General features: G+C 53.3%; 11 protein-coding genes across 11 annotated transcripts; 5 read left to right on the plus strand and 6 right to left on the minus strand.

Annotated features, from left to right (window-relative positions):
• Nucleotides 1–3,046: 3,046 nt before the first annotated feature.
• On the minus strand, nucleotides 3,047–4,878 carry ASPACDRAFT_75605 (putative aspartate aminotransferase). Its single transcript, XM_020204492.1, has 5 exons — nucleotides 4,628–4,878; nucleotides 4,488–4,566; nucleotides 3,740–4,380; nucleotides 3,395–3,682; nucleotides 3,047–3,341 (listed from the first exon to the last, which is right to left on the minus strand). Exons 1-5 carry the CDS (start codon nucleotides 4,745–4,747, stop codon nucleotides 3,180–3,182), a joined length of 1,290 nt encoding a protein of 429 aa, XP_020060448.1. The 5' UTR covers nucleotides 4,748–4,878; the 3' UTR covers nucleotides 3,047–3,179.
• A 1,133-nt stretch (nucleotides 4,879–6,011) lies between these two features.
• ASPACDRAFT_75606 (U4/U6-U5 snRNP complex subunit SNU66) lies at nucleotides 6,012–8,297 on the minus strand. The gene has a single exon (XM_020204493.1). It carries the CDS (start codon nucleotides 8,200–8,202, stop codon nucleotides 6,184–6,186), a length of 2,019 nt encoding a protein of 672 aa, XP_020060449.1. The 5' UTR covers nucleotides 8,203–8,297; the 3' UTR covers nucleotides 6,012–6,183.
• A 587-nt stretch (nucleotides 8,298–8,884) lies between these two features.
• Nucleotides 8,885–10,177, minus strand: ASPACDRAFT_75607 (aminoacyl-tRNA hydrolase PTH2). The gene is made up of 2 exons (XM_020204494.1): nucleotides 9,834–10,177; nucleotides 8,885–9,637 (listed from the first exon to the last, which is right to left on the minus strand). Exons 1-2 carry the CDS (start codon nucleotides 10,153–10,155, stop codon nucleotides 9,333–9,335), a joined length of 627 nt encoding a protein of 208 aa, XP_020060450.1. The 5' UTR covers nucleotides 10,156–10,177; the 3' UTR covers nucleotides 8,885–9,332.
• Nucleotides 10,178–10,432: 255 nt separating this feature from the next.
• ASPACDRAFT_75608 (uncharacterized protein) lies at nucleotides 10,433–11,726 on the minus strand. The gene is made up of 4 exons (XM_020204495.1): nucleotides 11,608–11,726; nucleotides 11,171–11,504; nucleotides 10,679–11,076; nucleotides 10,433–10,622 (listed from the first exon to the last, which is right to left on the minus strand). The coding sequence occupies exons 2-4, from the start codon at nucleotides 11,495–11,497 to the stop codon at nucleotides 10,580–10,582; spliced, it is 768 nt and encodes a 255-aa protein (XP_020060451.1). The 5' UTR covers nucleotides 11,498–11,504; nucleotides 11,608–11,726; the 3' UTR covers nucleotides 10,433–10,579.
• An 892-nt stretch (nucleotides 11,727–12,618) lies between these two features.
• Nucleotides 12,619–13,590, plus strand: ASPACDRAFT_1853024 (DUF4448 domain-containing protein; the record flags this gene model as incomplete). The annotated part of the gene is made up of 2 exons (XM_020197288.1): nucleotides 12,619–12,667; nucleotides 12,736–13,590. The coding sequence occupies 2 exons, from the start codon at nucleotides 12,619–12,621 to the stop codon at nucleotides 13,557–13,559; spliced, it is 873 nt and encodes a 290-aa protein (XP_020060452.1). The 3' UTR covers nucleotides 13,560–13,590.
• A 1,391-nt stretch (nucleotides 13,591–14,981) lies between these two features.
• On the plus strand, nucleotides 14,982–17,378 carry hcsA (homocitrate synthase). The gene is made up of 6 exons (XM_020195642.1): nucleotides 14,982–15,146; nucleotides 15,221–15,346; nucleotides 15,415–15,644; nucleotides 15,713–15,793; nucleotides 15,866–15,933; nucleotides 15,988–17,378. Exons 2-6 carry the CDS (start codon nucleotides 15,283–15,285, stop codon nucleotides 16,937–16,939), a joined length of 1,395 nt encoding a protein of 464 aa, XP_020060453.1. The 5' UTR covers nucleotides 14,982–15,146; nucleotides 15,221–15,282; the 3' UTR covers nucleotides 16,940–17,378.
• A 288-nt stretch (nucleotides 17,379–17,666) lies between these two features.
• On the plus strand, nucleotides 17,667–19,639 carry ASPACDRAFT_22005 (sphinganine-1-phosphate aldolase DPL1; the record flags this gene model as incomplete). Its single annotated transcript, XM_020199081.1, has 4 exons — nucleotides 17,667–17,761; nucleotides 17,899–18,376; nucleotides 18,435–18,568; nucleotides 18,628–19,639. The coding sequence occupies 4 exons, from the start codon at nucleotides 17,667–17,669 to the stop codon at nucleotides 19,637–19,639; spliced, it is 1,719 nt and encodes a 572-aa protein (XP_020060454.1).
• Nucleotides 19,640–20,400: 761 nt separating this feature from the next.
• Nucleotides 20,401–20,685, minus strand: ASPACDRAFT_39732 (mitochondrial 54S ribosomal protein uL30m; the record flags this gene model as incomplete). Its single annotated transcript, XM_020200640.1, has 2 exons — nucleotides 20,401–20,487; nucleotides 20,521–20,685. The coding sequence occupies 2 exons, from the start codon at nucleotides 20,683–20,685 to the stop codon at nucleotides 20,401–20,403; spliced, it is 252 nt and encodes an 83-aa protein (XP_020060455.1).
• A 474-nt stretch (nucleotides 20,686–21,159) lies between these two features.
• On the plus strand, nucleotides 21,160–24,072 carry ASPACDRAFT_1885557 (SNARE-binding exocyst subunit SEC6). Its single transcript, XM_020198396.1, has 2 exons — nucleotides 21,160–21,243; nucleotides 21,318–24,072. Exon 2 carries the CDS (start codon nucleotides 21,651–21,653, stop codon nucleotides 23,928–23,930), a length of 2,280 nt encoding a protein of 759 aa, XP_020060456.1. The 5' UTR covers nucleotides 21,160–21,243; nucleotides 21,318–21,650; the 3' UTR covers nucleotides 23,931–24,072.
• Nucleotides 24,073–24,181: 109 nt separating this feature from the next.
• ASPACDRAFT_75612 (uncharacterized protein) lies at nucleotides 24,182–25,672 on the minus strand. Its single transcript, XM_020204496.1, has one exon. It carries the CDS (start codon nucleotides 25,590–25,592, stop codon nucleotides 24,372–24,374), a length of 1,221 nt encoding a protein of 406 aa, XP_020060457.1. The 5' UTR covers nucleotides 25,593–25,672; the 3' UTR covers nucleotides 24,182–24,371.
• Nucleotides 25,673–26,279: 607 nt separating this feature from the next.
• Nucleotides 26,280–27,046, plus strand: ASPACDRAFT_57453 (frataxin family protein; the record flags this gene model as incomplete). The annotated part of the gene is made up of 2 exons (XM_020203244.1): nucleotides 26,280–26,681; nucleotides 26,774–27,046. The coding sequence occupies 2 exons, from the start codon at nucleotides 26,280–26,282 to the stop codon at nucleotides 27,044–27,046; spliced, it is 675 nt and encodes a 224-aa protein (XP_020060458.1).
• Between the last annotated feature and the right edge of the window lie 31 nt (nucleotides 27,047–27,077).

Genomic DNA, 27,077 nt, shown 5'->3' on the forward strand with positions numbered 1-27,077 from the left:
AGACTGGCTAGCTGGCTGGTGGGCCTGATCGATGCGAGGGAGGGGATTTCCGGCCGATATCGACGAGAATCCCGTACTGTACGTGGTAACATAACTTTACATACAGGTAAGTCAGATCAATTCGCGTACCTACATGTACTAGTGGTATCTCAAAGTGTAATTGTACCATACGGTAAGTAATGAGTGAACGAGGCTCGCCTCCCGAATTAGGAGACACACTGCCAGTGCCAACACATCTGAGGCTGTCTGAGGTATCTACAACTTTCTAATTGTACTGTACTGCACCGCACGCAGTATGTGAACGTTAGACAAGGTTTCATCTACCCAGAGGTCTATCATCCTCCCCGCCTTTTCCTCTAGAATATCTGCTTGTCATCGTCCTAATGAAGAACAATACAAAATACACCAACCTGACTTATTTACTAGTAAATATTGACCTACTGTATAACCATCCCGCGTCGTTAGACGACCACTCACCCACCCCCCTTTTCCCTCCCCTAACCTCGTACCTGAAGTTCTGCAGTTCGCAAAGGAGAGCCGGGAGCAAGCAGCTGAAACGTGCCTAGTCCTCACACCTCAACTCACTTCAAAGACGCCCCCCTGTCTCATCATGTCTTCAGTGTTTAGGGACTCGAAGACTCGAAGAACCACTTCTCCCCTCCTTTTCTAATTCTATTCTTGAGGATCCGATCATCCCCTGTCGCTGATCAGAGTTCCCCTAAAGCCCACGATCCACGATCTAGAAACATCACCTCTTGGGGATCCCAAACAAAGTTGTCCCCCACACGGCCATAAGTTATCTTCCTTGATACTTCGAATCCTGACTTCCTGGGTTGTCGGAGTAGCAGGAGTAGTCAGCATACCGCGAGCCCAAACTCTATAAATAACCCTCCTTCCCAGCCGGGCGCGATCTCCGCGGAAAGTCCTATTCCTATTACCAGTGTTTAAAAAGAAAAAGTGACAGCCACACAATAACCCATGCCTTGCTACAGTTTAGAGGATATGGTGGCTCTTCTTTACTTTTGCGCTTGTAATGCTGCATAAACATGATCGCGATCGTTTATTGGGGATGGGAGGTCCAAGCCTCACAGGGGGGAATGATCCCCCCCCCCCATGTTCAACCTATCACCGGAGATTCTAGTATATCCTACATCTAGTTCTTGGGCTGCGGAGTGCTGATTTAGATGGATGGTGAATGGACTTTAGGCTTACTGCGCTGTTTCTGCGCCTCGTTTCTACCCTAATCGGTATGGCTAGTAGTAAGCCCGGGCTAGTAACAACAGCCACAAGTTTAGCTGGCGGTAGGGACCGAACTAAAGACAGCGCTACCGGTACAGTAGTTGTGTTTCTTCAGGCAAGGCACTTCTCATCTTTCGCGCCTTTATTTTGTCGAATCTGCGCAAGGACAGACCGGGTAGGGGGAATGTTATCTAAGTATAATCACCCTCGTGTCGCCGAAGTCCAGGAGCTACTCTACTACACTACTCATGACTCTCAATTGGGACCTTTATACACGACAGCAATAGCTCAACCAAGGGTTCAAATCTACCATCATACCAGCCCTCCTTTTCCTACTGACACCGGCTAGTCAACTTAACCTAACTTACTGCGCAAGTTAATTTAAGTTACCATCAGGCTTCGACAAGCGACACAGCCGCGCTACGCCGCCCCTCGCCATCGCCACCACAGCCCCCCTCAGCACTCGAAAGGAATCCTACCTACACTTTACTGTGTACATAGTACTTAGTGATTTATGCAACCATTCAAAAATGATCAATGATGAATCATACTAACTAACCACCTTGATCATCTTTTTACACAGTACCTCAAGCTACGTCGACAGCCACTGGCAGGAGATCTCCCCATCCCCTTCTTCCCACCCCCCGTTCGGAACAATAACACTCAGGTTACCGGAGTGACAGACGGGACCTACCCCCGTAGTGGTGCGTTTTTTTCTTTACCTGACTTACCCTTTCGGTTTTCCCTTTCCGAATGTGGAGACCTTTTTTCGCCAGTATCCCCGAGAGGACGAAAGGCCTACCCTCCTACCGGCACCTCCGCTCCCCCCCCCCACTCTGTAACCCGTAACTCCCCTAGCTTAGGTGGAGGAGGAAGAAGGAACTCCGTAGACGTAGACGTAGACGTAAGTTTTAGGCCTTTCCCAAACTTAGTGGGTGGCCCCATCCCGGTGACTGAATGACTGACTGACTGACTGACAGTCTAGATACTCGTACGTACTGTAGTGCTCCGTACCTAGGGAGAGGGGAGATAGGGGAAGGGGAGGAGGGGAGGAGGGGAGGGTCAAGACCAAGCAAGCAAGGCTACTTCATACATTGGAGGGTCGCGGGTCTATGGAAAGGGGGGATCGATACGTATTGACAGTCAGGTACTACGGAGGTCTGTGGAGCTATCGGTATTAAGCAAAGGGTGAGAGTAAACTAAGGTCATATAATTGTGTGAATAAGCAAAAAAAGCAATGTTGGTAAGCGTCTGTTAGAAGAGGAGGTGACTTCTGGTTGAACTGGGAATGACAGTACTCTCCGTAAGTTACTTGGTATGATGTCTAGACCTGGGATTAAGCTGGAATATCGACTATACTTCTCCAGTGACCAGATACAGTGTTATTTTAAAGTATCTACAGATCAGCAGCTAATTAGCATACTTCAAGTACTGTGCTTTGGCTGCCTACCTAGCTGGCTTAGGTACCTAACCTACTGTATACTACCTACTTAGGTCAGGCCATGCTCACTGGTTACCGAATTGGGAAAAAGTAGACTGGCTTGGCCGTGCTGGAAGATCACTAGCAAAGCAAACTACACCGTAGCAAAAGCTAACCACATTCCCTTGAGATTACCTGTGAGATTGACCTCCAGAAGCAGCAGTAGCTCGACGGCTCCAGCTCTGTCATGCAGTGAACCCTGGATCGCGCCCCAGTGGCTGGCACGCTCTCCGCTTCACCGCCAGATGCCTCGGTGTAGGTCACGATGCGGGCGCGCACGACGCAACAACACCTGAAATGTTGCTACCACTAACGGTGAAACCTTCTAGGTCAGAAAACTCGTTATTCAATTCAATGCTTAGATATGCTAATGTAACACATGGATATCAGTACAGAGGGACTCAATCCCCAGTAGATCTACGTATATGAGCGTACGGCGCCTCCCTGGCTGACTAGCCATTTAGCCGGTCACCTTGAAGATGGACTCGGCAAGGCGCTTGACGTTGCCCGAGGTGATACCAGCCACGGAGATACGGCCATCCTTGGTGGCATAGACGGAGTGCTCCTTAGCCAGAACATCCATCTGCTCGGGCTTGAGACCAGTGTACGCGAACATGCCAATCTACTTCCATGTCAGCTGCCAATTGACATTCCAGATATTCCAAGGGCGCTTACCTGGCTGGTGATGTGAGACCAGTCGTGCTTGCTGCCAAGCTCCTCCAGGTTCTTGCGGAGCAGAGCACGCATCTCAATGATACGGTCAGCCATGCCCTTGACCTCACCCAGCCACTGCTGGTTCAGCTCGGGGTCGTTCATGATGGTGGAGGCGACACGAGCACCGTGGATGGGAGGGTTGGAGTAGAAAGGACGGATGAGGATCTTGATCTGAGACTCGACGCGCTTCTTCTCCTCGGCGGACTCGCAGACGAGGGAGAAAGCACCAACACGCTCACCGTAGAGACCCTACATATGAGGAACGCATTAGCGATGAACAACCCGAGACAAAACTTCCGAGCCTACCATGTTCTTGGCGAAGCTCTGGCACAGAGCGATGTTGTGGCCCTCCTTGACGAAGTGGCGGGGAGCGAAAGCATCCTGGTCAGCGTTTCCGCTGGCAAAGCCCTGGTAGGCCATGTCGAAGAAAGCAAAGTGACCCTTCTCCTTCATGACATCGCTGATCTTGCGCCACTGGTCCTGAGTGGGGTCGACACCAGTGGGGTTGTGGGCACAGGCGTGGAGGAGGATGATGCTGTTCTCGGGAGCAGCCTTGATGTCGGCAAGGAGACCCTCGAAGTCGAGACCGATGGTGTCCTTGTTGTAGTAGCGGTACTTGTCGACCTCGATACCGGAGTCCTTGAACACGGCACCGTGGTTGGCCCAGCTGGGAGTGGGGAGGTAGATCTTCTTCGCGTGGGGGTAGAAGCGCTGGAGGAAAGCACCACCAATTCTCAGGGCACCGGTACCCGAGATGGTCTGAGTGATGACAAGGCGGTCCTCCTTGAGCACGGCGGAGTCGGAGCCATAGGCGAGCTCAGCAGCAGCCTTGGTGAAGGAAGGGATACCAGTGATGCCGGCATATTCCTTGTCCTGACGCGAGGCAACGACCTTGTCCTCGGCGGCACGGACCGAGGGAAGGACGTAAGGCTTGCCCTTGTCGTCACCTGTATGAACACCCCGGATTTAGCTACTCATGCCAAACGAGCCATAACTGAAGGGATGCAAGGATGGTGGAATCATTAACGAAATCGGAAGTGATGGGAATGCTTACGGTAAGCACCAACACCGAGGTTGATCTTCTCCTTGAAGCTGTCGGCCTTGAAGGCCTCAGTGATACCCAGAATAGCATCCTATGAACCCAATGCATCAGCAATGACTACAGAAATAGCTCCTCATCATTGAATCACTTACAGGAGGACCCTGGGGAACCTTGGACCAGGCGGAGGCGTGTCTGGCACCGACGACAACGGTGCGCATGTTGGCGTCGCGCGCAACAGCCTGACGACTGGCAACTCGGAGAGTGGACAACATTGTGCTATGTGGCAAGGGAAGCAAAGATGTTATCAACCGAGAGGAAAGAAAAGCGCCCAGGAAACTTGGGGGAAAGAGGCGAGACAGAAGAAGAAGATCGGAGCACAGATGATGAGCTACCGGGGAATGGGAGGGTATGGGGAAAGGATAAATAAGAAGTAGGAAGTTTAAGAATGGGCGCAATGATGTGTTTTATTTTTGACTCATGGGAACTAACTAGGGAGTTTCCGGGGAGCAACGCGGGCGAGCTCGGATTGGCCCTGCCCTCCGCACCCCAGCCGGTTGGGGAAAAGCGCATGGCCAGCCCTGTTTGTTACCTACTAATTACTTAGTACCTACTAACTTACCTACATCTGTTGGAGGTGTTTACTTTCTTTGTGCTCATAGAGAATGCCAATTGAACCTATTCAGGCCTAACCCCAATTGAATTTCATTGATCCCCTCATCCATTGTTGTTACCGTGGATGGTTCTGTGCGGAGCAAAGTGGACATACTGTACTTACTACTGTACGGATGCCGATGGTCAATCTGCAGCAGGTGCCGGGCCGGCCACTAGCTTGGTCTACACAGTACAGTGCTACACACAAGTTTACAGCATTAGATTAGAGTGTGGGATTCGGTGGTCGGCCTTTGCCATCCTACGAGTAACCAATATCGCCCCATTGAACATCAATGATGATATGATGGTGGATTGACGCTGGCTTCCCCTCTTCCGTGACCCCGTCCCGCTTTTCGGTGAACTGTTTGAGAAAGAAATAGCGGCTCACTGCATGGTCTGAGGCCGTCGACTTGCTGGCTGGCCTCGGATCTTCCCCTCACGAGGAGTTGGGGTAAATTGACCCTCCATTATTAGGACTTGCGCGGTCGCACATGTAGTTTAGCCATGCGCGTCCAGACGTGGTTCAAAGTGCATTATGTGACTATCGAGGACAAAATAGAAGGGCAAAAGATGAATAGGCTCTAAGGGAATTAATTAGCTTTACACAGGTATGAGAGTAACTGATAAATCATTTTAGGTGGCGAGTTTTCTTCGGGGGGTGTACCACTGGGTGGTCGCTGGCCGGTGTCGGCAAGAAAACAGCTTGATCCGTCGGTTAAATTCCCCCACACGACAAGTCTGACATGTAATCAAACCACGTACTGTAAGCTTTAACTATGATCCTGAATACCATCACGGCAGTCACTTCTGACCGCGTTTGACAACTTGCATCAGATCAAGTTGGTTGCTGTACTTGACTTTGGTTTCTTAAAACGAATGCTTATTCCCCATAGCCCAGAACGAGCCAAACTATGCTATTTATAATGGTATAAAAGGATCTGTACATCTAGCATAACGAGTGGCTGCGTGTTCAACCACGATGATCATCATATTAGCTCCAGCCGAAGGACTGGATAGAGCTACAGCAGAAGCAGCAGCCTCAGAGCATTTCGTAGCTTTAGCCAAGTCGTACACCGGCCTGGCGGTTCTTTCGAGCCGTTGCCCCCATGGCATTGTTCATACCCGTATGCTGACTGCTATCCAAGGCGCTCATGGCTTCGCGCTTCTTCTCTTCCTCAATCTTCTTCAGCCGTTTCTCTGTCTTCATCTTACCACTGCCCTTACCGTGGAACTGATGACTGAGATGCTTGAACGCTTCTTTCTGGTTCATCGCCCGGCCATGCTCGTCCACATACTTGAGCTGAACGTCGGGCTTGTACTCGCGGTTGAACACCTCCGCCATATGGCGAGCATCCTGCTGGTCACGCTGCTTGTTCTCCCAGCGAGCATACTCCTCTCGCTCGCGTGCAGACATACGATCCAGCTTGCCCGATGCTCGATCGCGTTCACGCTGCTGGCGGGCTCGTTTCTCGGCTTCCGTCTCCATGCGCATCTTCTCCTGCAAGAACCGGGAACGATCGCGTAGAAGCGAGTTGTGGTCCGCAGCGTCGGACGATTTAACCAAGCCACGTTGCTTGAGCATATTGAGTGTAGCACCCAAGCCCTGATCCAAGGTTGCTTCCTCGTCCAACCCGGTGGTGCTGATCTGCTGCTGGGCCAGGGACTCTTCGCGCTTGATGCGCTCCTTGAGATCTTCCTCATCCTCAATATCATTATAAGTCCGAGACATGTCCACATCGCCATCCTCTTCAGCCTCTTCCTTGATACTAGGGCCCTCGCTTTTAGCACGAGACTCTTCAGCCGGAGTGGTCGTCTGCCTTTCATGGCGTTCGGGAAGGGTCGGTTTCTGTAGGTTGGAGACGAATTCAGAGGTCTCATCAATCACAAGGCCGGGTTCATCCTCATTTTCATCGGGAGTTCCGGTTTCCATCGGTGTTTGTGAGCTCTCCTCCCGTAGTTGCCGAGCAATATCCTCTGGGCGGGCTTTTTGCCGCTTCTTGAAAGCGGCGCGCCGTTGGCGAGTCAGGGAGGCTTGTAGGTCGTCATCATCGACGAACGAAACGTTTTGGTCTTCCCACTTCCGTGGCACAGAGGCTGGAACCGGTTGTCCATTAGTAGAGTCCACGTCCATCGCATTGTCATTCGGCGTAGCTGTCGACTCGGGTGTCGGGAAAAGGTCATCGTCGTCCAAAACAGCCCGCTGTTTGGTGGCCTTGGCTTTCTTCTTCTTCGGCTTCTTGATCTTGACCTCGCTGATGTCCATATAGTCGGACGTCGGGGTCTCCATGTCAAGGTCCAGGCTGATAACATTCTTGTTGAGTTTCTCGGACACCTCCTGTCGCTTAGCCTCCCGCTCTTCAGCGGTCGATCCCTTCGAGTCGAGCGTGAACCGCTTGCGCTTCTTGCCCTCAATCTCCTCATCGTACTGTGCCAGGATGCCGGTGTTCTCCGCCGTAGGATCGTACGCCGGCTTCCGCTTCTTCAGCTCCAACCGCTCCGTGGCCCTTTCCCTCTCCCTCAGATCCAGGTTCTCCAGCTCATCGCCTTCCTCCTCGTTCTCGTCGATCGTTGTGTCCTTGAGCGTCAAGATATGATCCTCGCCGCCCCCGAAATCTTCGATCTCGTGTCCGACCTTGATCCCAGCGAGGTCGGCCGCCGAATACTCCGCCGCCCGTTCCCGCTCCTCGAGCTCTTCCGCCAGCCGACGCGCCCGCTCCTTCTCGATCTTCTTCTGGCGCTTCTTGGTCTGCATCAGCCAGGTCTTGGTGTCTTCCGCCTCGGCCTCGCCGAGCGTGGCGCCCTCGAGTTTGGCGTTCCGTTGTGCCAGGTCCCGCGCCCGCTTGATGGCGGCGTTGCGTTCCTCCCGTTTGCGTTTCGCGTCGGCTTCATCTTGCAGTCGCTTCCAGTTGTCCGACGCCATCGCCTCCCGCAACTCGAGGGTGCTTCCTGGTTCTTCTTCTTCGTCCGCGGACGAGCCCGAGTCGTCGTCATGTTGAGCGCCGGGCACAGGAAGCGGCTTGAGGCCGAGCGCAGCTCGGACCTTGTTATGCTGCTCGATGGACACTGCGTCGGCCATCTTGAGGCGACTGACAAATAATCGCTAGGACAAGGAGAGCGTGGACAGACTATGCGTAAGTGAGACTCAAAGGTAAGGAGTAGGATGTAGGTGAGTGAGGAGGATAGAGATGAGTATGAGGTTGCTTTTTGGAATGGGAGTATTTCTTGAGATCACCCATCCATCGCAATCGCCGCCCATCCGGCAGGAAAGGGAAGGCGGCGAGCGGGCGACCAGTTACATAATCAGAACCAGTCTCGGCAAGGTTTAGCGCCGACGGCTCTCTTAGCGCAGGCTTGGCGCGGTCAATAAAACCCACCCGCCAATTTTTGTCGTCGAATTTCTTCTTTTTCTCTCTAACACATCACGGATCTGTGTCTCAGCGATCCTGTTCACGAGGCTGAAGAGAGGCAGCTTGCTGTTTTTCTTCTTCTCTTGTGTTTCGGTTGATTACTGGACAGTTCGACGACTTAAGGAGCCATCACTTTTGTTTTGTTGGTGGTCTTTGGCATCCGGTCGACAGATCTCAGATTAAAGGTCGGCACTGGGTGTTCGCTCTGGTCTTGAGCTCCCTTGTCTCCGGACTTGGTGAGCTCGGCTGGAGTCCCCGGCTTGCTGACGGCGTCATATTCCTACTCTCTTTACCGATCATGGCCGTCGGCCGATGAGGTTAGGGAATAACCATGACCAGCCAACATTCCTTGATTATGCCATAGGATTTCTTATGTGAACTCGGCGCAATCGTAGTCTATCTGTAAATGATCATGTTCCTGACAGCGGCTTACCAGCCCTGTCTTGTCTATATGGGATTTATGCGCTATGCGCTATCTTGCAAGTGTGCTGCGGACTGTGCAGGTAGATCTTGCGGCCACATTCTGTCGGCTCAGAAGCGCAAGACCGTTTTTCGCAACAAGAGATGCTACTACGCGCCCATACTGTTCCTCAACCTCACAACAACAATGCTCACGACTTGAGGCCAGGCCAAACATAAGCAGCTCCCTGCAACGCTGTCCAGCCATCATATCACGCCCGCAAGGTTACCTAGATACTCCTCTGTAGTAGTTTTTGTTCCATGGCTCTTCTCATAAATCCTCCCACCAGACCCCGTAAAGGACGACGAATCCTCACCAACAAGAAGATGTCTTCTTCTATCACAACAGCTTCAGATGACCCGTCACCCCATCCACAACGCTCTTGGGTCCCAGGACCCCCAACACCGTCCGGCTCCCACTGGCGATCTGCGTCCGCCCGGCATCCGTGATCACGCGCGCGCAGAGGCCCAGACTGATGGCCTGCGCATACAGCGTCTCCATCTCCTCCTCGGACTTGACCTGCAGCGCGATCTTGGCCTGGCCCTGTGACTCCCAGCGACGGAGCAACGACGAGTTGGGCGTGTACGTTGTGAGGTACTTGTAGCACGCCAGGGTGGCGTGGGAGCATTGGGCGGCGATTTTGCCTGTTGATCACACAAAAATCACACCGAATCAGTACGAGGTTCAAAGTCTCTCCGTATCAAGATCAAGGATCACAACAGGTTCGAGGGCGTAAGGACAGTAGATAGAAACCACGCAATCAAGCACAAAAAAGACTTCAGCAGCCTTGTCACCGGGGGAAGGGAAGGAAGAAAAGGGTGCATATTCAATTCATCATACCCTTGGTCATTCCCAAATCCGTCCTCACAACCAGCACCAACTTGACTTCCTCGGCGGTGTTGTCGAAACTCGCCAGCTCGGACCCATCGCCCTCGTCCTCGCTGTCCTCCTCCTCTTCTGCCTCTTCATCCTCAAACTCCTCGTCGGACGAGTCGCGGTGCACCTTCACATTGTAGCTGTTCGGCCACCCTTCTTTCTCTTTGTTGGAGAAGAGGCCGAGCGAGGAGCCCTGGCCGATGAAGTAGCCCGTGATGCCGGCGATGATGGCCGTGGCGACAACATAGGCTGTTGTCGAGGGGGCTGCGCGCTCGAGGTCGGCCATTGTTTGATTTTGTGATTGTTCGGTCGTAGGTTGGTGGTGGTTTGATTTTCCTGCGATAGGCGGAGTGGTAACTTAGCTAGCTACCTTTTTTTATTAGGTGCGGCGGGTGACGTGAGGCGGGTCGCGCGCGGTTTGTAGTTGCCTCTGGTTCATAACCACCATCAGCCCTTAGTTTTAAGTGGGCTCAGAGTTACGACCTGGAGCAATATTCCTTCACATTCTATATTATATTCTTTGCTGAGTTTTACAGACATATCATCCAAGAGGGCTAGGTGAACATTTCTCTCTACTGAAGTTTAGGACCTAAGCCAAAACTCGACATACTCCAATTGGCTCGACCGGTGTACTGCTATTTCATTATATATACATCCCTATCCACGAAAAAATTCAAGTGCCACCATCGTTATCTCATGAACAGCGATGCCTAGTTGGGACGGGCAGCAGGTCCAGGGTTGACACGGCGGCCCCTGGTTGATGCATCAGTGACTGCTGCTACTATCACAATCAACACCGGGAGACTTACATGAAGGTTCGGCTGAAGAAGCTGATGAAGAGCATGAAGAGCCAGCTCGGGATAGAACCGAAACCCCACATGACATAGCCGAGAGGAAGGAGAAGCCCGTTCTTAGCGAAGAAACCGTCGGTAGGGTGCAGGAGACCCACGTAGGCCGGGGTCTGCTCGAAATGCTTCTCGGAATGGAGCTTGTAGATCGTCTCGGGGGTAACGGTGGTCGTATTCAGGTGCGCGGTGTGAAGAGTAGTGGGAGCGCGTCCCTCACCCAGCTGGGCCTGGGGGACCTCGAAGTGCCAGACCGAGGGAGCGCTTGCGGACCAAGCAGCGCAGAGAACCTGGTTTGCCTCACAGTCCAACCGAGCAAGGTGAGGGGAGGTGGGATCGGCGGAGAACAGAAGAACGGATTCCTAATTAACGAACACGACATGTTTAGCGGCCATGAGCACGAGCCTCGGGGGGGCCCTATGTCCCCTCCCCCTTAAGTGTTCGAGGCGGTCTTACGTTGAATGACTTATCCGCTTGATCACAGCGCCCGAAGCAGGTCTTGTTACCACCGGTGACGAAGACGAACCAGTCCTGAGGATCAGAGGCTGGCTCCAGAATCGACTCCCAGTTGGTCAGGTTCAACTGCGTGACGGGCTTCGCCTGGATCTTCTTCTGCTCAACCACCTTCTGGACTTCCTCAACAGTGGCAGGCACAACCGGGGTAGCAGTTGGCAGATAAGCCTTGGCCCTGTCGAGCCAACCCTGGAAACGGTCCGCAAGGGGAACTTGTTCTTGTGCCAAAGCGAGCGCGGGGGCAAGGGCGAGGACCTGGATGAGACGCATGATGATGCTATAGAAGACGACGCGTGGTCAGTAAATTATCAGGGGAGGTGTATGGCGAGGAAGCTTGCTGCCTGCGACTGCCGTGGACGAGGGAGAGAGAATGAACATACATGGTCTGAACTATCTAATGCGATGAACGCACCCTGAAAAAGAAACTGGATGGGGTTGAAAGACCAGATGGCGGACAGCAGGCAGCGGAGGGAAACAGGCAACCTGTGTTGACAACAACTTGACGAGGTGAGGTGAAACAGCCACGATGGACAGACTGGAGGCTGACAGTACGTACTGTACTGTACCTAGTAAAGTCTCCGCGACAGGTGGCCTAACTCTAATTGGAGCTCCCGCGGCGGGAAGCGGGGATTTCGCTTCCTTGTCTTCCTGGAATCTCTTTTGCTTCTTCCCCTAATATGTTTGATGATTGATCTCGATTGTCAACAGCTGGTTGCGAATCTCCGGTTGTGTATCTAATCAGAGACAAATGTGGCTTTGTCTAATACCAAACAATCAGCGGATGAGGGTACCTACAGCAACCCAACAATAGCATCTTCAATTTCAAAAGAACAAAGAGATACAACCAACGACTTTCAACTGTGCTGTTTCTCCCTAGGGCAATACGTACCACCTTTTAGGAGTAGTGCTCACTGGCATTCAAGGGACAATATCCTGGGAGGTACTGATGAGCTCAATTTGACATCCTCGATTAAGATAAGAAGCGTAGAATGAGCTGGAATTGACCATTTAATCCGATGTGCTACAGGTAGTTGTTCTCGTAAATGGAGACTCAATCTGCCTGCATCTAGATCGCGGCATACTTCGAGGTAACAAAGCGCATAGAGCCTTCGCTCTTGCCAGGACCATGCGTCGCCCGTTGCACCTTCCGCGCTGATCAAAATGCGAGCAGCACCAAGGATTCAATGTTTGACTCGGTATCCTATCTCTTCAATCATCGCCAGTCATACTATACTATTCATTTTGATCTACCATCCGAGTATAGATATACTATCAAGTCCATACCGCACCGCTGTCAATATTTCTGTGAACGCTTGTCAACCATGGCAGGAATTGAAAAGTGCTGTGCATTTTTCTTTCACAGAATTACTCTGGCATTTGCAGTGCTGGTCATGTTCTGTCAAGGCAACAGAGCGGTGGCAGGTGGTGATACTGAACTCGGTACGCAGGAGGTTCCATCAAAGTGCACATGTTAGCACCCAGAGGAATCCATCTAACCATCGTAGCAGTGACAACACTAGTCACCGAGTTTGCTTGCAGCCAAGCAACCCCCACGGCCGTCCAGAAACGATCCACTGCGGCTTCTCCCAATGACTTCCCTATCTGTACCGACCTGAATGGCCCGTTTCGACCTTTCTGTCTTCCTAAGGATGGTACCGAAGTGACAGTCGATGCGACGTACTATGTGACTTGGAATGCCGACTTTTATCCTTTGAATGCCACTATCACCATCGAGCTGAGATATCTGAACTCCTCCGAAGGCGACTCGGCATACACATCCGAGAGGATTGACAACAGCTACGGCTATACCCATATCCACATGCGCGAAGATTGGCTTCAAGGGAAACAGCGAAATGCTTTGACACTCTATATCATTGAGCTAGATACTGTATCAGACAAGCGAGCCAGTATTCGACAAGGACCGACCGTTTTACTCCACCTCCGACCCACGGAGCACCGCAAACCCTCGCCCCAGCTGTCATTCAATAGACTCGCATTGTACATCGGTCTCCCCGTCAGCCTTGGGGTTGTGGTACTTGTGGTTGCCGGTCTGTATTTCGGGATGCGCGAGAGTAGACGGATAGACCTTGGGAACATCATCGGGTCCCGTGACAAAGGCTATGGGATCGCAAAGTCCAGGGACCAGCGCCTGGGTTCTAAGGCAGGCAATCGCGAAGAGTCGGAAGCATCCTCGGGATTTGGAAGATACACAGATGACATTGACACTAGCATGTCGCAAATACTCCAGCCTGAACATCACGGTGATCTAGAACAGAGCGCGAGTTTTGCATTCAGGCGGGACTCGTCTAAGCTAAGGAGCTGGAGGGTCTGAGCCTTCCCTGTCCGAGGCGTACAGCCTTATGGATCATTTGACAGCGAACTGTGGGTCAATGTATGCAGGAAAGATCCCTTATCGCTACGAGATTGACCTTATGATCTCATCCGGGTCTATCTTGAAGAGACGGACCTCGATAGCTTCATGTCTGATGTTCGGTGCTAAGTCTAATGGAGGTTGGATTGGTAGGATAAGACAAGCGGGGATTATATATAGTTATCAATGCTTCGGCGTCTCTGTTTTCTACGCTTCATGCGGAAAAGGGTGCATGCAATTGAAAGTATACATCCAAGATAGCCAGCTGTTTACTCTATGCATCGATGCGTAGCTGCGTAGTAGATACTCTGATCAGTAGTAAAACTAAGGTATGTATTGTACCATGAAGTTTGAGATATGACTCAAACGGAAGTTGCACTCCACAATCACAGGCTTTACTACTTCCAGTCTAGCTCAAGCCACAGGACCTTCCAAGGTTTCCAACCTGAGGCCGCACAGGCCACCGCTACTGGAGAATGACTCGAGGATCCGCGGCCGCAAACCCCAACTGAAGGGGCGGGAGACGGTTACCACGTAAGCACGCTGACCAACTGGAGGCCAGGAAATGAAAATCAGGAGCGATGCCGGAGGGACCGGCCTGGCAATAATGAGTCAAGCGGAATGGCCATGGCCATGTACTGTTGTCTACCGTTACTAACGGGCACATAACGTATGTCACTCAACGAAAGGAAGTGTCGGTTACCATGGCAAGTTATCAGTCTAGTCAAGAAATCATTCTGAGCACAGCCAATAGCATTGTGAATAGAAGTAATAGTCGAGAATTGATTATCAATCTTGCGTCGGTCGAGCCTGGCTGCCCGCCGCGGCCGACGCTAGTTATCAAGATGCGGCGCTATCTCGAGGTTAACCAACCTGCCGATGTCGGTTGCAGCGCTCCCCCAATTATGCAACCCAAATCCGGCCCTGACTGGCTCCGACTAATTAAGGAAAAACCCTAGAGGCAAACCCTGACTACATGCAATGATAGGACGCATAAACGAAGATCTGCCTCAGCTAGGTTTTTCATACGAAAAGCTAGTATTGACAGCACAATCTCAGGTACTCACTGAGTAGAACTGGTTCTCTCCCCAGCGTGGCAAACAGCCGTGTAAACCCACCTACACATACGTAAAGAGGCCCGCCTGGATAAGGAACCGGCCTTAATAACGATGATGACTACTGCATTTAGGCTAGACCCCATCGGAAACTGGAGACGATCCTCACGCTGAGCAATTGGGGTGGTCGGAGGCGCTGTGAACGGCCAGCCGGGGTCAGGGTTCTCCACACAACCAGCCAGGGAGGAGATGGCAAAGAAATGGTCACCAAAGGTCTGAGGCGTACTTAGGTAGTTCCTAGTGCGAGTAAATTTTTCATCATTGCCGCAGCAGCAGGGGGGTTCCGCCCGAGAAGAAAGAGTCATACTTTGCCTGCGACCAGACCGCCCGCTTTTTTAAACCGACTTGTAGCCTATGACTCTTTTCTTTGATTCTCTTCTCCTACTAGATCTCTTTGCCATTTAAACCCATCACCTTGACCTGAACCTTTACTGTTAGTATACTCCCCATTGATCTGACTTCTTCTAAGCATTTGTCGTCGTCTGACCTTGCTTCTACCATTCGCAGCTTCTCGCTATTATATACTACAACCTACCCACTAAACCTACCCCGCCGTATCCTCTTTCACAATGTGCCCTGGTGCAGACCACGAGCCCAATGGGCAGGCCAACGGCGCTGCCCCCAATGCCAATGGTATGTTTGAGTCGCATCATCTGTCTCTCATCGTTTCTGGAATTTCCAAGTAACATATCATCTTCAAGGTGACCACCCCGGTTTCACCGGCATTGAGACTCGCCAGAACCCCCACCCCTCCGCTTCCCGCAACCCCTACGGCCACAACGTCGGTGTTACCGACTTCCTCAGCAATGTCTCCCGCTTCAAGATCATTGAGAGTACTCTTCGTGAGGGAGAGCAATTCGCCAACGCTTTCTTCGACACCGAGAAGAAGATCGAAATCGCCAAGGCCTTGGACGACTTCGGTGTTGACTACGTGAGTCATCCTGGGTGGCGGACAGGGTCGAACCGTCGTGGAGCTTGTGCACTGACCACTTCTCATAGATCGAGCTCACCAGCCCCTGCGCTTCCGAGCAGTCGAGAAAGGACTGTGAGGCCATCTGCAAGCTTGGCCTGAAGGCTAAGGTATGTTAGCCACGCCGTCCGCGCCACGCCGTCCGCGGATTCAGGAACTCGTTCAGAGCTTACGAACCTTAGATTCTCACTCACATCCGTTGCCACATGGACGATGCTAGAGTTGCCGTTGAGACCGGTGTTGATGGAGTGTAAGTTATTTCTAAGGCTTCTGCTTGCGCGACTATCTCCTAACGAGTCGATAGCGATGTCGTCATCGGAACCTCCTCCTACCTCCGTGAGCACTCTCACGGCAAGGACATGACCTACATCAAGAACACCGCCATCGAAGTTATCGAGTTCGTGAAGTCTAAGGGTATTGAGATCCGTTTCTCCAGTGAGGACTCCTTCCGTTCCGACCTGGTCGATCTCCTGTCCATCTACTCCGCCGTCGACAAGGTTGGTGTCCACCGTGTCGGTATCGCCGATACCGTCGGTTGCGCCTCCCCTCGCCAGGTTTACGAGCTCGTCCGTGTGTTGAGAGGTGTCGTGGGTTGCGATATTGAGACCCACTTCCACAACGACACTGGCTGCGCCATTGCTAACGCTTACTGTGCCCTGGAGGCTGGTGCTACTCACATTGATACCTCCGTTCTCGGTATCGGTGAGCGCAATGGTATCACCCCTCTTGGTGGTCTCATGGCCCGCATGATGGTTGCCGACCCCGAGTACGTCAAGAGCAAGTACAAGCTTGAGAAGCTGAAGGAAGTCGAGGACCTCGTCGCCGAGGCCGTTGAGGTCAACATTCCCTTCAACAACTACATTACTGGATTCTGCGCCTTCACCCACAAGGCCGGTATCCACGCTAAGGCCATCCTGAACAACCCTAGCACCTACGAGATTATCAACCCTGCCGATTTCGGCATGAGCAGATATGTCCACTTTGCCTCCCGTCTGACCGGCTGGAACGCCATCAAGTCGCGTGCCCAGCAACTCAACATTACGATGACGGATGCTCAGTACAAGGAGTGCACTGCCAAGATCAAGGCTCTTGCTGATATTCGTCCCATTGCTGTTGACGATGCTGACAGCATCATCCGCGCCTATTACCGCAACATCAAGTCGGGCGAGGACAAGCCCCTCCTTGACCTTACGGCCGACGAGCAGGCTCAATTCGCTGCCAAGGAGAAGGAGATTGCTGAGCAAATTACCGCTTAAGCCCCGTGGCTTGACTGCCTTTCGTCCATACTGCAAGCGCCGCCATTGAATCACATCAATGGGATTAGAGGGTCGCGTTTTTAGAGGTTTTCCTTTTCTGTTCCTGTTCATGCTTGCAGCGGGTGGGTCTCTTTCCTGCGGGAAGATGTTTCCATTTTACTTTCATCCTCATGATTTCTACGTTTATGTGTCAAGGATCTTGATATGGTTGTTATTTCTATGGGGGTTTTCAAAAAGTCTTCTTTCTCCCTGACTCAAAAAAGAAGGAGATTCGGTGTTGGGGAAGAGATTTTGGGTCCTTTTTGTTCGGACCGTGTACATACGCAGATATCGATGTTCAAACTGCATTTCACACAAGATACTGAGTGCCTGAGCCTGAGATAGACTACTCGGTAGTATTCGATGTTCATTCCTTGCTCTGAATCGAGCCGAGTCAAGTAAATTGTAAACGAGAAAAAAAGCGGTGGTTTCCGTATGCGGAGTCTGGCATGTGGCATGTGGAAAACCTTGAAGCCGAGGCAGCCTTCCGAGGGGCGGTCTTATCGCCGCCGGCTTCCATATCCTGGACCATCCGACCGAACTAGTGGTGGTGACAGTACCTATACACTGCAGTAACCGCCCGCGGCCCTTTCCTCTCTTTCCCCAGTCACCTTCGTCATCCTTTCGGAGGTCGCCCTCAATCGACTCTCCCCCCCCCTTCTTCTTATCGACTGTCCATTCATTCATAATGGCACCATCTGTTCTTCCTGTTGCCTTGCAGAACAAACTGCTTGGCTACAGCAGGGCTCCCAACTCGCAACTGGCAGCTCTGCAACTGGATGTGTGAGTTCATGAGATCATCTGCACCGCATTGTCTTTCCCCGCGTGGCAGCGCGGACATGCCTAGCCCATGGGGCGACCATCAAGCTTGTCCTTGGTTCCGGTCTCACTAACAAACAACTCAATCATTCGTGTCTCAGTATTCGGAATATCGTTTTCATTCTATTCATTCTCCGCCACGTTCGCAAGGCGTATCATTCACTCCGAGGCTACGGCCTCTTCGGCAGCATCCGCAATGTCTACTCCGCCGTCCGTCTCTTCTGCTACTCCGTGTTCTTGCGATTCCCCGGCGTTAAAGGCCAGGTTGACAAGCAAGTGTCCACAGCGATCGAGGGCTTAGAGTCGAAACTCGTCCCCAGCGGTCCTGGTGTTACCAGGTATCTGACTCTACCCAAGGAAGGATGGTCGGCCGAGCAGATTCGCGCCGAATTGAATAACTTGGCGAATATGGAACATACACGCTGGGAGGATGGTCGCGTCAGCGGTGCTGTGTATCATGGAGGGCAGGATCTCCTCAAGCTACAAGCGGAAGCCTTCGGCCAGTTCGGTGTCGCAAATCCCATTCACCCAGATGTCTTCCCTGGTGTTCGGAAGATGGAAGCTGAAGTTGTCGCTATGGTACGTAACTTCACTCCTTTGACTTGTGTGGGATTGTCAGCTCACGTATGTCATCCAGGTCCTCGAGCTGTTCAATGCCCCCTCCGATGGCGCGGGTGTCACGACCAGTGGCGGAACAGAATCCATCATCATGGCTTGCCTTGCTGCACGGCAGAAAGCATATACCGAACGGGGTGTCACCGAGCCTGAGATGTGAGTAGAAGCGCTTCGCAAATCATGTGTGCCCGTCGACTTGCTGATACCCTCTGAAGGATCATTCCCGACACCGCCCACGCTGCCTTTATCAAGGCTTGCAACTACTTCAAGATTAAGCTCCACCGCGTTGCTTGCCCGGCCCCGGACTATAAGGTCCATATTCCATCGGTTCGGCGGTTGATCAACTCCAACACTGTTCTTATTGTCGGATCTGCGCCGAATTTTCCTCATGGTATTGTTGACGACATTCCCGCTCTGTCTCGACTGGCGACCTCGTACAAGATTCCCCTACATGTCGACTGTTGTCTGGGCTCCTTTGTCATCGCGTTCCTCAAGAAAGCGGGCTTTGCCTCTCCGTATGAGGAAGAGGGCGGCTTTGATTTCCGTCTACCCGGTGTGACCAGCATTAGCGTGGACACTCACAAGTATGGCTTCGCGCCCAAGGGCAACTCTGTGCTTCTATACCGCAACAAGGTATACCGCAGCTATCAGTACTTCATTTACCCTGACTGGTCTGGAGGCGTTTATGCGTCTCCATCCGTCGCCGGCTCGCGTCCCGGTGCGCTGATCGCAGGCTGCTGGGCTAGTCTGATGAATGTGGGTGAATCTGGTTACATCAAGAGCTGCCACGAAATCGTTAGCGCAGCGAAGAAATTTGAGTCGTCAATCAAGGAGCACTCAATCTTGTCGAAGAACTTGGAGATCGTCGGAAAGCCCATGGTCAGCGTCGTCGCCTTCGAAAGCAAGAATGACGCCGTTGATATTTACGATATTGCTGATGATTTATCCGCAAAGGGCTGGCACCTGAACGCTCTTCAAACACCTCCTGCTATCCACGTGGCTTTCACTGTTCCCACAGCTTCAGCAGTGGATGCGCTTACCAATGATTTGGTCGAGGTTGTTGAGAAGGAGCTGGAGAAGGCCGAGGAGAGGAAGCGGCAGGGCAAGTCGTATATTGTCAAACGTGGAGACACCGCAGCTCTCTATGGTGTGGCTGGTAGCATGCCGGACAAAAGCATCGTCAGCCGCCTGGCAGAGGGATTCCTCGACACTCTGTATAAAGCATAGACAGGTCTGTGACCTAAGAAAATTGGCATTGTCTATATAGTCTTGGAAAAGCGAGAGGCAGCTCGCGCACGAACTCTTCGAATGGGGTCGTCTCCTTGTGCAAATAGTTGATTTGCGGTTTGTCGGTGTCATGAGCGGCTTTTGCATGATTTCTATTCTTCCAACAATCGAGTATTATTGTTATCATGAGAAATCCACGCAGCTTGGTATCAGGCATGTTTGATTCACATGAACAGAGCCATTCTGTAGAAAATGGCAGCAAAAGAGATACTATAGTACAAATGACCGGGCCGATAGAGGATGCAGAAAACCGACCTGCTAGAGCCACACACACATTTTGGCCAGTGGAGTGGGCCAAACCCGAAATGAATCGCTTCATGCAAGAAGGACCCAGCAAGGTCTAGACTCGAGAGTACTTATTCGAGCCCTCCTCGAAGAAATCTCCAATCCGACGCATAACAAGCCCGACCAGAGGTGCAAGGCGTCACCGTTGCAAGTCATTGCTGGAATATGCAATTGTTATATCAGATTCCTTCCCCATTTCGATTCCCAAAATCACGTAACCAGAAAGTTCGATCAACCCCTTCTTCCCCAAAGGAAAAGCTCTTGAAACGGAGAAAGGATTTGCGGTGGTCAAGCGTAGATTGGACACGACATAAAATTGGAAAAAAAAAGCCGCGAAAACGAGAAGCAAGCAGCAGAAAACTGGGCTAGACAGAACCACAGAGAAAAAAGTGAAGTTCAGGGAAGAAAAGGACAGCTCAAGCTGTTCTGTTCTCCTTGTATTCCGCCCCGGAGTACTTCTCGACGTAGTAGCCCGGGTCGGGCTTGCGCTCCAGGCGCACCTCCTGCTTCGTTAACCGCTTGTCCACCTCGCGGACCTCGACCAGCTCCTTGACCTTCATAATCTGGCCGGCGACGGACGGGGAGACGGCGTGGAAGACGGTGGCCATGCGCTTCTTGAGGCCGAGGGCCTTGAGGACGTCGGTGGTTCGGCGCGGGAGACCGATGGCGGAGCGGACGAGGGTGATGCGGAAGTAGCTCATTGTGATGGTGGAATTTAAGCGGATTTGTGGCGGAGGGGGGATCTTGTCTTGTGTGTAGCTCGGGAGGATTTATAAGAGCGTAAATGGTTCTCGGGGTTGCGGAGTTTTGTTGACTGGTTATCGAATTTTTGGAGGGGAGGGTGGATGGAAGGTGGAGGGTTTCGAGTGACGCGACTGTACGATTCAATGCGGTATGCGAGTGCTTCGGAGTTCGGATTGGATTTTGTGTGTTTCTGCCCCAATTGTTCGATCGTAGCAAGTTATCGCGTATCTGGAAAGAGTACTGTTGCTGCTGCTGCTGCTGCTGCTGCGCTGCGCTCCATCGCGCTCGCTCCGGCCGTAAAATTCCCGATCTTCCGTCGGTCTGCCAGGCGGTGTGTCACGTGATTTTTGATTTTCTGCCGGGGTTCGAGTGGCTTGCGTCGGTCGGCGGGCGGGAATTACGGGGGGAGGAGGATAAGGTGAGACTACTTAGTTACTCCGTGCTATCGAACAGCTTTGCAAGAACAACGAGAGGGATTTTCCAGCTGTGTGGTAAGACTTGAGGATGAGCCATTGGTTAGTGTTATTCCTACCGTCTGACCGAAAAGGAAGGGTTTTGATACTGATACTTGCATCACCCTATCTTATAGATTCCCTATAATTAAAGCGCTGCGCGTGTCAAGAGGGGCTACCTCGTTCATTCTATACAAGTCGCCTGTCGCTCTGATCTCACCTTGCGACCGTACAGCCTTGCGGGTGCACCGAACTCCTACTCACGAGATACGACGTATAACACGGAGATACTTGGTCTGAACCTTTATTCGACGTCGATATAATCTGCCTTCTCCTTTCAGGAAACACCCGCCCCGGTACCTCTCGGAGCTTGAGCCAGCTTCACGATCGCGATCCTTTTAATGATACGCCTCTATACGGGCGTCTAAATACACATCACCTCCATCGAAAACGACAGAATCCCGACCGCAATGGCGCGAGGCGAAGACAACAATGGCACGGTGGCCATGCCCCGACTGGAAGATATCCTCCGGTACCCGGAGGACCTGGACAAGATCGTCGCCCTGAAGGCTGAGTACTCGCGGAAGAAAGGCGCCGTCGACGCGCAGCTGCGCGAGGGGCTTCGGGACCAGCTGGAGTCCGTCCAGCGCAGCATCAACGCGCTCACCGAGGGCCAGCGGCAGGTGTCCAAGACCAAGGACGAGCTGCAGGGCATCGACAAGCTGTGCGCCGAGTCCCAGAACAGCGTGGAGGACTTCTCGCAGATCGACAAGCTGGCCAAGGTGCAGCGGAACTTTGAGGCGACGCTCATGATGAAGAAAGGGCTGGAGATGTTCAGCGAGAATCTGGCGGTGGTCGAGGATCTCCTGCGCGAGGATGACGACGACCTGGAGAACCAACCCAACCTGCTGAAGGCCCACATGCAGATCTCCCGGCTGCGCGACTTCCGGGACGAGGCGATGGATCAGATCCGCAAGGCGCAGGACTCGAGCAGCGAGCAGACGCTGGGGGACTTTTTCCAAGGCCTGGATTCCGTCATCGACTGGTTCGATGATCATCTGGGCACGGCCTGCATGAACCTCATCCCGCTGGTGCAGTCGGACAACCCGGGCATGGTCGTTCGGCTGGCGGTGGTGGTGATGAACGAAGAGAAGAACGACGAGACGGTGCGTGCGCTGCAAGAGGCGCAGAAGGACCACCAGGACCTGGCCGATCGGTTCAAATCGATGAACGTGGGGCCCAAGACCGTGCGGGGTTACAAGGAGAAGTTCCTCAAGGCAATTGAGTTCTATGCCCAGAACCAGTTCGAAGAGGCCAAGGAGGAGTTCCTGGCCAACCCCGACAATCTGGACAAGAGCTTCCGGTGGTTCTTCAACGATCTTTACACGGTTCAGCAAGGCATGCAGCCGCTGATGCCGAAGAAGTGGAAGATCTACAAAACGTACACGAACATGTATCATCGCATGATCCATGATCTCTTCATCGGGATGATCAATGACCCGGAGCTGCCGGCCGACAACCTGCTCGCGATCATCCACTGGACGGAGAAGTACTACAAGAAGATGGCCAAGCTGGGCTGGCAACCGGCCGACCTCCAACCCAACCTGCTCGACGACCGCGAGCCCGAGTTGATCCGGCAGTGGCAGAACATCATCATCCGCGCCGTGGAGGATTGGACGCAACGGATCGCCGAAACGGAGAAGAAGAATCTCGTGGAGCGGATCCCAGACTCGCTGGACACTAATCCGGAAGGCTGCTTCCGGACCAAGACGCTGCCCGACATGTGGCGGATGCTGCACGAGCAGATCATGGCGTCGGGGGCCTCGTCGCGGACGGACGTCGTGGAAGGCATCATCGACGCCATGTTCGCGGTGCTAAAGAGCCGGCAGACGGCGTGGCAGGCGCTCGTGGACGAGGAGTGCGCCAAGTACAAGGCGCCCGGCGGGGACCAGCTCGAGGGGCTGCAGCTGCTGCAGGACTGGCTGATCGCGATCGCAAATGACCAGATCGCGTGCATTGACGACAACGAGGAGACGGGCCAGCTGGGCTACCTGACGCGGTTCAAGCGGGACTTCGAGACGATCGTGGACCCCAAGTACATGGCGGGGCGGGCGCTGCCGGAGCTGGAGGCGCTGCGCGATGGCTACGTCGACCTCAGCACCCACTGCCTCAACCAGTTCGTCGAGCTCATCTTCGCCGTCGACTTCCGCACCACCATCCCGGACTTCTTCACCCCGAAGTGGTACGGCGACTTCGCCGTCAAGCGCATCACCTCCACCTTCGAGGACTACATGGCCGACTACACTCCCGTGCTCCACCCCTCCCTCATCGACATCCTCGTCGAGGAGCTCTCCGACGAGCTCCTCGCCCGCTACCTCGCCTCCGTCCGCAACCGCGGCGTCAAGTTCCGCCGCCACGCCGACCCTTACACCGACAAGTTCAAGGACGACGTCCTCACCGTCTTCGCCTTCTTCCAGAATTACCCGGACTCCTTCGCCGGCACCATCAAGCAGAGGTGGCGCCTCGTCGACTGGCTGGTCCGCCTGCTCGAGGCCGACAAGGGCCCCGCCCTCGTCGCCGTCTACGAGAGCTTCAAGACCGAGTACTGGGACCTCCAGCTCTCTTGGGTCGAGGCCGTCGTGCGCACCCGCGACGATTTCGAGCGCAGCATGGTCAGCGCCATCAAGGCCAAGGCGGCGGAATTGTCGGTCGAACGGGGCATGGAGACGCTCATGAGCAAGGTCCGGTGATTTTTTTTCTCTTTTTTCTTGTTGTTGTTGGCTTGCTCTCCCAGCCTTGGACAGGAAAGGGGCCGGCTGGCAAGGTTCGGTGGCATTTCTGGTTGTCTGTTTCCAGCGTGGCGTTTTAGGTGTCCCGCCCGGAGAGGAGGGTTTTGGGTAATTGTTGATTGCTTATAGACCGCATTTATATAACTACAGAGGAAAAGGTAGGCTGCGTTTCCCCCTGAGATCAAACAAATAGCATTGGTCAGATTTTGCTTCTGTGTTCGGTTGTAGGAGACCGGTCAGCAACTAGAGCTGCTGAGTATGGTATGTATGTCCTCTCAGATGGACCTCTAGAATGTACATACAAGGGGATACAAGCACCCGTACGTATATTGAAAGAACCCCCCCCCTCTCACATTTCCAACAAAAGCCCTTCCCTTCCTGGCCACAATTTCTCTTATATCATCATAGCAAGCTTCTTTGCGCGATAACCTTGAGCATCATTTTCCGCGCTCTCCCAACCGGAGTGGATTGATCACACCGGTCGTAAAATCCACCTGGGCTGAGCTGAAGGGATTCTAGACGCACATTCTTGGCCCAGACAAATGAATTGAGCTTGGCGGGAGGACCAGACGTCCCCTGGGCGCTTGCTGTGGGTTCCTCCGAGGGAGTCTTCGGCGATTCTTCCACATGCCAACCCTCGAAGCCATCTTCTCCCTCCACCACCTCCTCCTCCATCATATCCATAGAACAATCATGGAAGACATCCGATTCCCACCGGAACTGCTCGTCCATGGTTAGCTCGCAGCGCGGCATCGTCTTCTCTTCGTCGAGATAATAGTCCCGAAAATGGTCGATGAGACCCCGTACGTCCACCGAGTGTTGTATGATAGTATCACCCACCCGGAAACTCGTGCTTGCCACGGTCGTATGAATCTGGTGAATTTTCCATCCTCGCTTGTAGCTGGGTGGGGGCAGGGGCGGGGGCGCGTTGCTTGGGTTGGAAAGCCAGGAGGCGTCTTCCAGTGATTCCTCATGCGAAGAAGAGGACTTGACCACGGAGGAAGAGGAGGAGGATGAATCCGAGCCGATTTCCACCACGTCCGCCGCTGCGGAATCCGCCGCCAGCTCCTCGTCACTCGACGGCTCGGCAGGGGGCCGATCGTCTTCCAGCCGGTAGGCCGAGATCTCGTCCTCGTCGCTGTGGTCGTCCCAGAAGAAGCCGGCTTGGTGGAAGCTCCGGCGGAGATAGATTAAGAAGTAGTGAAGGCGGAGAGTGGGATCGACAGGAACCGTGCAGAGGTGACGGGCTGCTTCAGGCGAAGGGAAGCCCACCAGGCTCTCGAAGGAGACCGTGAGGGGTCGGGGCCGGGTACCTGGGGATGATGCCCAAGGCTTGTCTTGCTGCGAGGGCTCGGCGGGGATATACCCGACGTGTTGTCTGAAGGCCTCTTGATCCGCCAGGCGCCTGATGGCGTCGAGATCGAGAGACTCGAGGAATCGACAGGCCGCTTTGACGCGTGATTTGGTGTCAAGGGTCATCATCCCCACGGTCAGATGCAGAGTGCCGGGCGGGCGGAGATTGCGAGGCCCCAAAACGCCGCCTGGTAGATAATTGCCAAGGGTGGCGTATGCCGTCACCCATTGCTGGAGAGCGCTGCCTTCATACACGGGTATCACGAGCATATGCTTTTTGTGATAAGCTTGGTTCAAGCTAAGTTTCCGTTGGCTGACAATGAGAGACTTCGAGTCATGGCGAGCGTAATGCCGGGAAGGACAATGATTGAGTGTGACCCTTGAGGTGATATACCTCCAGGTGGGCCGGGAGGCGGACATCTAGTATCGGTGTGCCGGGTGGTGATCGCTATTGATGAAACGACATTGTAGATCGAGAGATTGGAGGAAGAAGGTTAGCTGTAGCTGAGCAACACGGCCAGCATGATATGGGGAACTGTCTCATCCAGAGCTAAGAGAGCGTGTGCGAAGACTCAACAGAGTGTGGTAGCAGGCAACATCCATAAAAGCGAAGTCGAAGGCCGAAAGGGTAAGTAAGAAGTAGGAACAAGTATAAGTCATTGTTTGGCTGGTAGCAACTGGTGGAATGGAAAGAATGATGGAAGTTCTGGAGCTTCTGCCGTCCGGCCAATCCAATCAGCGAGCGAGGCAGCTTACCTTATGCCGCCTTATGCTGTGATCATTGATGAAATCATCTCCGCTTTTCCCCCCCATTCTTTCCATTCTCCATTCTTAATCGGTAGTGCTCTCTCTCTCTTGCACTTCAATCCTCTTGCTCATTTCGTCTCTCGTCCCGTCTTGCTTTTCCGTCTAGTAATTCCCACCAGACGATCCAAACCAACTAAACTATCATCAATCATGTACTCTCGAGCCTCCCGGGCCATCGTGGCCGCCGTCGCTCGTCCAGCTCTCCGCACCGGCGCCGGTGCTCACCTCGCCCCAGCAGCAACAGCCGCAGCAGCAGTTGCTCCCCTTTCCTCGCAACCCCCAGCTTCCACTTCCACATCTCGAGTCCTTCTTCCGCAAAGAAGCTTCCACTCCACGCCCTCCACCCGCAAAGGCATCTTCCCGGACTCCGCCGACCCCGCGGCCCCGAACCCGCAATCGCACAATGTCGCCGGCGCCGGCTCCCACGTCTCGGAACCATCCCCATTGACCGATGGGCAGTACCATGACTACGCCGAGCATTACCTGAACACCGTTCTCGAGGAGGTGGAATCTCGTCAGGAGGAGGGCTCGGAGATTGAGGCCGAATATAGTGTGCGTTTTGGCCCTTTCCCCCACCTTCACCCCTCTCCGCTGCTACCAGCCACGCTTCAAAGCTAACATTTCGCCTGTGTATGTCGGGCTAGGCCGGAGTCATGAATGTTGCCGTCCCCGGAGTCGGTGTATACGTGCTCAACAAGCAGCCCCCCAACAAGCAGATCTGGCTGAGTTCGCCCATCTCCGGCCCCAAGCGGTTCGATTGGGTGCTCGAGGGCGATCAGATGCATGAGAAGCAGGACTCCCGGCCGTTCGCCAATGGGCAGTGGATCTATCTGCGCGATGGCACGAATCTGACCGATCTGTTGAACCATGAATTGACCTTGAACCTGCCGAAGGATATCTACAGTGATTTGAATTAGGGGAACGGTTATATTATCGGGAATATATGGC

The sequence above is a fragment of the Aspergillus aculeatus genome, assembly GCF_001890905.1.
Source record: "Aspergillus aculeatus ATCC 16872 unplaced genomic scaffold ASPACscaffold_2, whole genome shotgun sequence".
NCBI classification, from domain to species: domain Eukaryota; kingdom Fungi; phylum Ascomycota; class Eurotiomycetes; order Eurotiales; family Aspergillaceae; genus Aspergillus; species Aspergillus aculeatus.

What these genes read in the sequence shown, in the direction of transcription:
- ASPACDRAFT_75608 (XM_020204495.1), bottom strand. Translation starts at nt 11,497, where the DNA reads ATGCGTCTCATCCAGGTCCTCGCCCTTGCCCCCGCGCTCGCTTTGGCA. An exon ending in AAGCGGATAAGTCATTCAAC is followed by an intron (nt 11,077 to 11,170) that starts GTAAGACCGCCT and finishes TTCGTTAATTAG; the next exon opens with GAATCCGTTCTTCTGTTCTC. An exon ending in TTCTTCAGCCGAACCTTCAT is followed by an intron (nt 10,623 to 10,678) that starts GTAAGTCTCCCG and finishes TGCATCAACCAG; the next exon opens with GGGCCGCCGTGTCAACCCTG.
- ASPACDRAFT_1885557 (XM_020198396.1), top strand. Translation starts at nt 21,651, where the DNA reads ATGGCGCGAGGCGAAGACAACAATGGCACGGTGGCCATGCCCCGACTG.
- hcsA (XM_020195642.1), top strand. Translation starts at nt 15,283, where the DNA reads ATGTGCCCTGGTGCAGACCACGAGCCCAATGGGCAGGCCAACGGCGCT. An exon ending in ACGACTTCGGTGTTGACTAC is followed by an intron (nt 15,645 to 15,712) that starts GTGAGTCATCCT and finishes CACTTCTCATAG; the next exon opens with ATCGAGCTCACCAGCCCCTG. An exon ending in AGCTTGGCCTGAAGGCTAAG is followed by an intron (nt 15,794 to 15,865) that starts GTATGTTAGCCA and finishes TACGAACCTTAG; the next exon opens with ATTCTCACTCACATCCGTTG.
- ASPACDRAFT_75612 (XM_020204496.1), bottom strand. Translation starts at nt 25,592, where the DNA reads ATGCTCGTGATACCCGTGTATGAAGGCAGCGCTCTCCAGCAATGGGTG.
- ASPACDRAFT_75605 (XM_020204492.1), bottom strand. Translation starts at nt 4,747, where the DNA reads ATGTTGTCCACTCTCCGAGTTGCCAGTCGTCAGGCTGTTGCGCGCGAC. An exon ending in AGAGCTTCGCCAAGAACATG is followed by an intron (nt 3,683 to 3,739) that starts GTAGGCTCGGAA and finishes CCTCATATGTAG; the next exon opens with GGTCTCTACGGTGAGCGTGT. An exon ending in GGTCTCACATCACCAGCCAG is followed by an intron (nt 3,342 to 3,394) that starts GTAAGCGCCCTT and finishes ACATGGAAGTAG; the next exon opens with ATTGGCATGTTCGCGTACAC.
- ASPACDRAFT_75606 (XM_020204493.1), bottom strand. Translation starts at nt 8,202, where the DNA reads ATGGCCGACGCAGTGTCCATCGAGCAGCATAACAAGGTCCGAGCTGCG.
- ASPACDRAFT_75607 (XM_020204494.1), bottom strand. Translation starts at nt 10,155, where the DNA reads ATGGCCGACCTCGAGCGCGCAGCCCCCTCGACAACAGCCTATGTTGTC. An exon ending in GGATTTGGGAATGACCAAGG is followed by an intron (nt 9,638 to 9,833) that starts GTATGATGAATT and finishes TGTGATCAACAG; the next exon opens with GCAAAATCGCCGCCCAATGC.